This window comes from Megalopta genalis, chromosome 3 (genome assembly GCF_051020955.1).
Source record: "Megalopta genalis isolate 19385.01 chromosome 3, iyMegGena1_principal, whole genome shotgun sequence".
NCBI classification, from domain to species: Eukaryota; Metazoa; Arthropoda; class Insecta; order Hymenoptera; family Halictidae; genus Megalopta; species Megalopta genalis.
This window is the reverse complement of record NC_135015.1, coordinates 28,863,887-28,874,515: the sequence shown is the minus strand read 5'-3', so window position 1 is coordinate 28,874,515 and position 10,629 is coordinate 28,863,887. Positions and strand designations below refer to the sequence as shown.

Here is a 10,629-nt window from a genome sequence, read left to right as displayed (position 1 = left end):
GCTGAATCTCGCTATTAACGCCGCGTGTATAATATCGATCTCAGATAAATAGTCCGGTTCGGATAAGATCGTTGATTAATGAGAATTAGGTGTTTCGGACGTGTCAGAAGCGTGTCGATTAGCATGATTTAAAAATGGAAATGTGTTCGCTGTAGCGAGATGTGACGGTCCTGTTGACGGTCAAAATTGTTTGCCGAGTATTCTAGTTTCTCTCCTCGTCGAAAATTGCGTCCTCTTCATCTCGAAATTCATCTAATCGTTTGGGGATTGCGTACGCCGGGAGAAGAGATCCTTTGATCCACGCGATCCTCGAATAGCGTGCAGATCAGTCGATCCTCGGAATAATTCAGCTTTTACCTTAACCTAATTGCAATTCTCATCGTAGAAGCTAGTCCCCAGCGAACCGTTTCAACCATTTCATTCTGCTCTTAATCCGGCAGGTATCCTCACATAAAATTCAGCCGGATCCCGCAGCTGGCTTAAAGTAAACCCCCGCCTGTGCTGGTGTCGCAGAGAGATAGTTAACACTAGATTTACGGAGCACTAAGATCAGCTGTTTTATATTCATTTATAAAAATAACAGTAGGATATTTATTCTGATTTTGGAGGAACGTTATTATTGTTATTAATATTTGTCGAAAGCAATACGTACAGTTGTGTATATTTCATTTCATATATTGCATAGTTTCGAAGTAACTTTCACATTGTTACTGATAACTAAAGGAAAACTGAACGATTAACAGATAACTTAAATTTGTATATTTCTATCCCTTATTATTTCTAATATAGAAATTTTTAATATATATATTTCTAATGTATAATATAATATAATATAATACAAAAATATACAATTTTGTTAAGTTCTTTTTAAATATGTAGGGTGTAAAGGGGACCACCCACAGTGCTGTGAATAATTGTAAACTCAAATTAACTTCTACATTTTTACTGATATTCAAACAGTAACAAAAAGAAGCTATATTTGTATATTTCTACCCTTCATTATTTCTAATATAGAAATATACAAATATAGTGTATTGTTAAGTTCTTTTTAAATATATAGGGTGTTTCAGTTAAAGGAGACCACCCACAGTGCTGTGAATAATTGTAAACTCGAATTAACTTCTACATTTTTACTGATATTCAAACAAAAACCAAAAAAAAACATATTTGTATATTAATTAGCTATTAATTGTAATATAGAAATATTCAAATATGGTGTTCTGTTAAGCTTTTGTTTAAATATCACAAGCAATGTAAATGTTATTTTGAGTCTATAATTATTCACATCGCTCTATATCGAATAAATAACTCGTAAATGTATCTTTGCAATCTAAAAAATCGTAAATTAAAAGATTAGTGAATTAGTGATCCGTCATTTTGACGGATTTCGTAAATCGAGTGTTAACGAACTCAACAATCTCAGCTAATGTTTTGTCCAAACCTTGTCCTCTAACGGCATTTATTTTCTCAAACGTAGATCTCCTTATACACAATAAATTCTCTCCAATTGTCCCTCAGCTTCTGAACAAAAATGGACAATTTAGGGAGAGGGGATACGATTATTCGAGCCTCGCGACTCGTTTTTATAATCGGCGACTATCCTTTTTTTTCTGAAATTGTCCATTTTTACTTACAAGCTAATGGACAATTGGAGAGAATTTACTGTAATCGAGTTCAATTTCTAACGTTAGGTTCTCTCGTAAAATCCTAGAGCACTGAAAGGACGAAGTCAAATCTCGTTCACCTGACCATTTCTGCACGACGCTCGATTGCTTTAACCATTTCCACTCGGAGTTTAACGCCTTGCCTACCGGAAGTCTACCAATCTTGCTGCAAAACATCCTTTAACAAAGCAACCACTTAAACAGGGAAAAAATGTTACGCAATCTGAATGACGTTCGTGTGTTTTTCAGTGATTGTTCTGTATCAGAATCCTTTTCAACAATAATTCCATTGCGAATTGGATTGTTATGAGTTAGATCGTATCACTCAGAGTTATAGCTCGTGATTAAAATCACCGTTGTGAAGGAATTCGTTGAAATATCCTTACCGACTCCGGAAAGCATTGTTTAGACTGCGGATTTTATGCATTTACGTCGAAAATGAACATGTGGGGCGCAACAGAAGAATTCAAATTTATTATTCATTCAATTTATTATTTATTGTATGTAATATCACGATTAGAACTTCGTTCTCAATAGTTTTCTAATACGTCTACGTTGAATATTAACGTCAGATGAATCTAATGTTGTTATCACTGGACTGCGAATTTGATGCATTTACGACAAAATTTGGTGGTTGCAATTTAAAATAGCACGAAGATCAAAAGAATTAAAAAATGTCAAGGTTATATTTTTAACCCCTTGCCGTACCATTTTCTTCATAATTGCAATAATCAGTTGATTTTCGATTGTAATCATTTCTAAGAAGAAGGAAGACAATTTATATTCATTGTGCGTCTACATTTACTGAAATGTTTAAATACTGATGACGAGAAATCAGAATATTATTCAATCGAAAACGAACGGAATATCATTCATACCTGATAGGTTGTTACTAGAAATCTCCATCGCGTGTCAGACTCGTCGAAATATCGCAGCGGTTAATTTATTACAATGATTAATGAAAGAATGAACTTACGATTTAGTTTCGGTTTCTTGCAATTAACTTTTATTTTGCATAAAAACGATTAGATCAGAAACAAAGCTATAAAGACGTCAGCAGAGTTTGAGAATATTTTTATATAATATATTATTATATATTAATGTATATTATAATTATTATATAATATATTAATATAATATAATATATATTATATATGTATATTGTAATATAATATATTATATTATTATTATTATTGTTATCAAAATTATTAAAGTAGGAAAGACACTTTTGTCCGATTAACGTTCCCGACAATGGACTTGGACAATCGTTATTTCCCTTAAAAATCCGCAGCCAGCGATAACTTATCACACGCGGTTCGCTTCCTTCGCGAGTGACGAGTCGAACTCGTCACCCGATCAACGACGATCATCAGTCCAACGTGAGCCGGTAAAAAAAGACGCCCATTTCGCGCGAAGATCCGCAGTCTAACGGCGCGTTCAAGCACGGCACATCATCCCCTCGCGCGTGTCCCGACTTCTCTAAAGACTGCAACCATTTCCGCAGAAATTGGCGGAAGATTAGCTCGGTGTGCGAACGGTTGAAGAAGGGGAGTCACGTGGTTCGCTGCTGCTCGGCGTGTACAAACAAACAAGGGTGGTCCCCCGGTCGCTTAGTCCGCGGTGTCACGTGCAGCAGAACAACAATGTGAGGTCGACGCGAGCGTCGAAAGTGTTGGGGACCCCCACCCCCCCCCCTACCCTCGGGGTAAATCGTTTGACGATTCTCGAACCGATCCGACGGCGACGTAAATGAGAGGCGCTGGTCGTGTTTTCGACCGCAGGAATGAGCCTGCATGGTGCTCGAACAGTCGGCGACAGTGCGCGGTGCTAGGGTGGTGTTCTTAAGGAGGGAGCGAGACGGGCGAGGTGGTCGCCGCGACGAACGATCGGCCGTCAGTGTTCGCGAAGATAGGCGGCTCGGTGTTGCTTGAGATGGACTCGGTGGCGGTGACGGTGCCACTCCGTCATCCGACGAAAAGGATGAAGAAACGGAAGGAGCTCGACGCGCTCGCGCCCCCGCACACCGTCCCACGCCGCAGCTCCGGGAAACGGAGCTCGCAAGTACGTATAGTCTGCTTGGGGAGCCGATTGGCTCCGGGGTGGAGTCCCTGGAAGTCGACACCTTTCTTCCCCCGTTCCCGGTGTTTGACTTCTCCGTTCGCCGCACGGTGCACGGTTAAATTTACTTCGATCGAGCAGCCGCTGTGTAAACTGCTCCTCCGTCCCAAGTACCGATTCGAGCGACGCAAAGTGTGCGAATAAACGTAAGGAGCAGCGAAGAGATAGGACGCGGTTGAAACGTCTAACGCCGAGCCTTGACGAGCTCGAAAAATCGCTGACGCTTTAGCGGAATGACAAGACCGAATTCACCGCGACCTTTCGCCACGTTTTAATGAAACCGTGTGCCTCTTATTGTACGCGCTTGACTCGAGTAGCTTACTTAATCGTTTCCTATATAAGAGGATCTTCGGATTTCTAATTACTTTCAGATAAATTACGTGAAACCGGTCTGTCTAATCGGCACGGAAGGTTCGGTGTTTTAAAAAGCGACGCGACGTCAACGGATAGCTGGAATTCTTCCCATTAAAACAAGCCTAAACACGATGTAAATTCGATCAATTAACACTTTAATGGCCGCACGCACAACATGTTTGCGATGCTTTAATAATTATGTAGGTGATCGCTTTAATAATTGTCGCACAGAGGAGAAATATTAAATTTGTTGTATTAAATGTGTTGTTATTTTTCGTTTTTGCTTTATGTGTATGCTCGCACACGTTGAATTATTTCAGGAATTTACATAAATATGCGACGTTCGACTGCGTAGACGTGCGGCCATTAAAGTGTTAATAAGCAATCTGTAATAACTAGCACGTCGTTAAATGTAGTACGATTTGCACGATTTAAAATTACTGAAAATCAAATTTTCTTGCATTTGTACTTTTTCCGGACGCTACAGTCTATGTAGGTTTGTCTCCTTTTCAATCTCTAGTCTTATAAATCCGTGTAAATTTAACCGTGCACCATTGTACTTTTCCTCTTCATGTCCCCACTCCTCCACCAGTCCTAAGAAATCAATTCTTTTTTTGCGAATAATTACTAATCGTTCTCAGCCTTGTTTTTTTTACGTATGCGTCCATCTACTGTACACTCGCGCCTATTTTTACCACATTTAAACTTACCTACAGTGAAACAACTATAAAAACGAGACGCAAGGCCAGAGAGTTTACAAAAATATTTTCAAATAGTACTTCGTTTAGACAAACAAACAAAATATTTTCAAATAGTACTCAATTCAAGCATTAAATGCAAATATTCCAATGTTTACTATTTTATATCAATTTCAAAATTTCTCCAACTCTGGTCTTGGAATATTCGAACACGACGTTAATGAATTTTCAGAAATAAGCGAGTTAAAGACAGTCGACGATTTGGAAAGAGAAGATACGATTATTATCCTCTTCCGAAATTGTCGATTTCTGTGCGCAATCTGAGCGCGAATTAGGGAGAAATTGCTGTATTACGTCCGACTCCTCCCTAAAACCATTCAAACCTTATCGAAGCCGAGTCAATAGTTCGGGGAAATAGTCTACTGGACTTGAACGATATTTTGTCTCGCTGTCTAGACGAGCAACCTTACCCCCTCGTCCACGTCTTATCTTCACACTGACTCCACCCCGAGCTCATCTATAGTCTAACAAATTACACCCGATAGTTTCAGAGAGAAGTTCGTACGGCAGAACCGATGCATCCTTCTCCTCCTGCTTGTCCACTTGTCTACCCTACCGTCACCGCAGAAACAGCCTTTTGTTCACGCCTTTTTCCTGTCTCTTCTGCACCGACTCCGCCCCGAAGCTATAGTCCGATAATGCGGACGTTCAAGAAAAGCCTGCGAAAAGGGGATCCGCTATTTTCTCTCTCTCTCTCTCTCTCTCTCTCTCTCTCTCTCTCTCTCTCGCATCCAATGTCTCTTCGATCATAAACTTTCCTTCCTCCGCTCTCGGCGGATACCTTATTCTTTCTATTAACCGCCCACGCGTTTCCTCCGTCGTTCCGCTGACTTCTCCCCGAAGGCCGTGCTCTCCGCATTACCAGACAATGGCCATCGATGCGTCACGTGAAACGAGCACGGTTCGTCATTCCGTTCGTTGTCCGTCGCTCGATCTCCGCGGCGCGAGAGAACACGCGCTTTTGTTTCCCGTTTAACCCTCGGGTGGCCGACGCCGGTTCGTTTCTTCACGGCTGCTCCCCGGGATTTCCATAAACGGCCTGGAATGAATTTAGCCGCTCGAATCGCAGCCGATAAACAGGGGCGAATCTTTCCCGGCGATCACCGCGCGAAATAATACGTTCGTCGAGGGCGGAACCGAGGTGTGTTCCGTACGAAAAATGCTTCGCATCGTGCTCGTGCCGAGCTTGAACGAACGCAACGCTGCGATAGAAAATGCAGATCAGTGTTTAAATCGTGATCCGGCATCGGCTGTGCGAAGGTTGACACGCGCTGTTCACTGTGCAACCGCTTTTTCTCGATCTTTTTGTGGTTTTAACCGCGCGACAGCCTCTTCTGGTTGTAACGTACGAAGTGTGGAACGGAAGACAAGCACAAACTTCGACGACAAGGATCTCTGTGACTCGCCAAAGAAATTCGTGATCGTACGAGCCTCGTTTCGCCGTTCTTTAGCCGCGGTTTCATCATTTGTCGTCGTCCGCGCGAGACGCGCTCGGAGCCTGCGATTCGAACGGAAGCATGAAAAGTCCGCGGATCACGTGTACAATCGCGACGCCGACGACTGTCTCGCGAATCGCGGAGCAACAAACGCACCTAATCGGATTCGATGCTTTCTGAACGCGCGAGATCAGCGTTCGAAAGTTCTCTCTCGCTCCAGTTCCAAAGTCGCTCGACGTTTGTGAATCCGAGAATAAAACGTGCACGCTGCGATAACGTTGATCCAGGTTTATTGCTGCAACGGTAAACAGTTGCCTGATCGACGGGATCCGTTAATAGCCCGCGAATACCGCCGAATAAGCTTGCATAATCGCGGACCGCGAAACGCGGTCTTCGACGAAGAAGCCGTCGGCGATATGTTAACAGTATGCCGTCCGGTGGCACCACGCTGGTGCCATGCAAAAACTATCTGTTGTATGCCGGTGGTACCAATTTGGTGCCATTTTAAAAAACTGAGATAACATTTGAACTATATTTCTTGGGTGTTAAACGGCGGCAAACTAACTATAGCATTGTGCTTATTTAACCTTTTAGGCACGATGCGCCACTATAGTGGCTTCCGCGGAAGTCATCTTTCTGAACGACGCGCCATTATAGTGGCTTACTCTGGTAGCTCGCTCGGTCATCATTTGAGTCAAATAATCGTCTTCATATGCATTGTTTCACACTTCTTTTGTCTTCACATCGATTTACAATATACAGACTTATCTTAATAATATAACTGTTAACAATATACAGACTTATCTTAATAATATAACTGTTAACAATATACAGACTTATCTTAACAATATAACTGTTAACAATATACAGACTTATCTCAACAATATAACTGTTAACAATATACAGACTTATCTCAACAATGTAACTGTTAACAATATACAGACTTATCTTAACAATATAACTGTTAACAATATACAGACTTATCTCAACAATATAACTGTTAACAATATACAGACTTATCTCAACAATATAACTGTTAACAATATACAGATTTATCTCAACAATATAACTGTTAACAATACACAGACTTATCTCAACAATATAACTGTTAACAATATACAGACTTATCTTAACAATATAACTGTTAACAATATACAGACTTATCTTAACAATATAACTGTTAACAATATAACTGTATCTCAACAATATACAGGCAGAATATACAGATACTCTGTACAATACATATCAGACTCTGCCGTCCAGAGAAATAGCCTCGCGCAGAATTCAGCCGTACCTAAAAGGTTAACTAAGAATTAACACATTAAAGGCGGGGGATCTTGACGAAAGTATGCTAGGTAACGCGGCGACCGCCCCGCCTCGTTTTTCGTCCTAGAGCGGGCGATATTTTGTGTAATCATAAAAAAATTTAGACTTAAAAAAGTTTATTTAAACTCTTAAAACTAAAAGAAATATTAAAAAAGGAACTATAAACACTAATCACAAAAAATGTTTTAAAGTACATATTTATGAGAAGTCGAGATAAATCGTAGTACTACGACTCCCGCCTTTAATGTGTTAAGTACGAAAATACTTGGATGACATATCCTCATTTTAGGAATTCATATTACCGCCATCTTCGAAATTTTTTTCTAAATCTAAAATTTCCAAGCTACTATGCCGGCGTCAAACCAAAGAACCACATCCAAGATCTGCGGACGGCGTAGCGTTAATTAGAGCAAAGGGATCCTCGGCTGATCCTCGTTGATCCTTTGTCGCGTCGCGTCGGAATCATTTCTTACGTTGCAACCCACGGTCGTCGGGTCATCGAAGATCGACCGTGTAAACGGCTGGAGTTGGCGTTAACGAGAACGGCTGGTCACTGATTTTCCATGAATTTCTAGGAGTTACTATCAGATAGCAGCGATAACAGCGAACTATCGGGATTCTGGAAGGTATCGACTTTAAACGGCGGCAAAGGCAGGGACAGACGAATCCGAGCTTGTCCCGGATTTTTTAAAGCTTGTAGTGCCTTTCTGGCTTGCGCCTCCGTGTTAGCAACCGCTAGTTTAATTTGGCTGTTCATCGATGTCCGTCAGCAACTGACCGCACTTCGGACCGAGCTGGACCAAGGTACTTGACCACACGAATCTCCTGTCTTAGGCCCGGGAACACGAACGGCGAGATATCAGAGGCACACGCTAATCGTAGTTACGACGTTCTTTCTCCTTTGTTTGCGAAATTCGGGCGTTGCGAAAGCACCGGGTCTCGAGCCGGGACCCGGCACAGTTATGAGTTCCAGAATAGATAAACGAGCGAAATCGGTCGCGTACGTCGGTTTTATAGCGGGCCGGTTATGCCACGTTTTTTGCGGCTTGTAAATACTAAATAAGATCGGCCGGATAGCGCCGCGCCAGGTAAATCAGCTTAGAACGCGTCCGTCGCCCGCGTCTCTGACACGCTTGCCGGCGAGGATCGCGAGCAGCCCGCGTTCTATTGACAAACATTTCGTTATGTGCGCCGAACACGCCGGGATCTGAATCAATCCGCCGAGCCTCCGGGAACGAGGAGAAACACCGAGTTTGCTTTCGACGAAAGTCTTCGAGCGTATCGATGAGCCCGTCATTATAGTTCGGCGTGATCTTGAACCACGAGCGGGTCTTCGAAGTGGACGTTGAAAACCCGATGGGTCCGTTAATGTATTTAACATTCGTTCCTCGAGTCGTCGAGCACCAACACTGCCTCGAACGTATGAACTTTCTTAACCCCTTGACGCACAGTTTTTTTTTTAAAAAACCGGCAAAAAAGTCAATTTTTTTTTAAATGTAAAAAAGCACAATTTAGAACATTGTAAATTTGAAAAATGAACGAATCTGAATATGAATACGCTGTCGGAAAGCGGCTCAGAAGAAAGTGATAAGTATAGTTGTGATTCTGAGGATAGTTCAGAAGAAGATATAGCTTAATTAATTATATACAGGGTTCCCCGGAAAGAATCATCCGATTTCAAAAATTTATATTTTAAGAAATTATACACAGAAAATTATAATTCAAACACGAATATAACGGGAAAATGTGTGAGTTTTTGTTTACAAGTGTTCAATATGACTTCCTTTCGTTACACGTATGATATCATTGCGATATGAAAGTTCTTGCCAAACACGGTGTAATGTATCTCTGGTAATTGTTTGTACAGCATCACAAATGCGTTTTTTCAGTTCATTTACACTTGTAGGTAAAGATGGTACAAAGACAAGATCTTTCACAAATCCCCAAAGGAAGAAGTCGCATGATGTTAGGTCGGGGGTGATCTCGGAGGCCAACTGTGTAGAACCATATTATCGGATGAACTGCGACCAATCTAACGGTTTGATAGTTCCGTGTTAAGAAAATTCCGAACCTCCAAGTGCCAATGGGGTAAAAAGTAAAACTCGCACATTTTCCCGTTATATTCGTGTTTGAATCATAATTTTCTGTGTGTAATTTTTTAAAATATAAATTTTTGAAATCGGATGATTCTTTCCGGGGAACCCTGTATATTAATTGGAAGTAGATAGCAATATCCAACCAGATCCACATCCTCAAAGGTTTCCATTTGTTACCACCGCTGATTCAACTTTTCTTTCGGTGGAGAATTTTGATATACCGCGCTTTTGTTCCATGGAAAAAGGCTATATTTTATTCTTGAATAAATAAGTGTTATAGCTTACGATCCCATGTAAATGATAAATATCGATAAAAACGATTTTTTTTCGTTGCTTTCACATTGTTATTTTCAATTCTCGATTATATTCGAGTGTGAAAAATTATAATCAGCATAAAATACAACGCCGCTCGAATTATCTCGAGTGTGCACAAGTTTGGCCTGTTTAGCGCGCTCGAATTAACTCGAGCGTACAAGTTAAGGGGTTAATTGCGGTTGCTTAAAAATGCTTGCGAGGTAAAAATGATTACAGGAAAGGCAAATCTCCACGTGCGAAAGGCAAATCGAGAATATAAAATAGAATTTATGACTGTGAAGATTTGCTTCCGACGGTCTGTCCGACGCTGGTTGGATCATTCTACTTGCAACTTCGATTGTACTGAACATGTCACGGTTGTCCGTTCGTATTGATTTCTTCGGAGGTGATATCATCATTGTTTGCAAAGATTATTGGCAGCAGAAATAGTCGATAATGGACACACATGAAAGATTAGTGGTGTACCTAGCCTAGTTTTTCTTTTTCTCTTAACCCTTTGCGGTCGAAGCTATTTAAATTCGAAATCCAAAACATGATTTCTGATCTACAGTATTTCTATTTT

At 41.0% G+C, this 10,629-nt stretch overlaps 1 protein-coding gene across 6 annotated transcripts in view; it reads left to right on the top strand.

The window, feature by feature from the left end:
- LOC117222181 (uncharacterized) overlaps nucleotides 1-10,629 on the top strand; it is a 31,571-nt gene that overhangs the window by 16,985 nt on the left and 3,957 nt on the right. For 2 of the 6 annotated variants that reach the window (XM_033473744.2, XM_033473743.2), the window contains exons 2-3: nucleotides 3,169-3,725; nucleotides 8,232-8,460. The exons of 2 other annotated variants lie outside the window; for them this stretch is intronic. In XM_033473744.2, coding sequence (XP_033329635.2) covers nucleotides 3,597-3,725; nucleotides 8,232-8,460 — 358 coding nt within the window. In that variant the 5' untranslated portion in view covers nucleotides 3,169-3,596. The remainder of the gene's footprint in view (nucleotides 1-3,168; nucleotides 3,726-8,231; nucleotides 8,461-10,629) is intronic. 2 more of the 6 variants (XM_076520522.1, XM_033473747.2) reach the window with 2 other exon arrangements.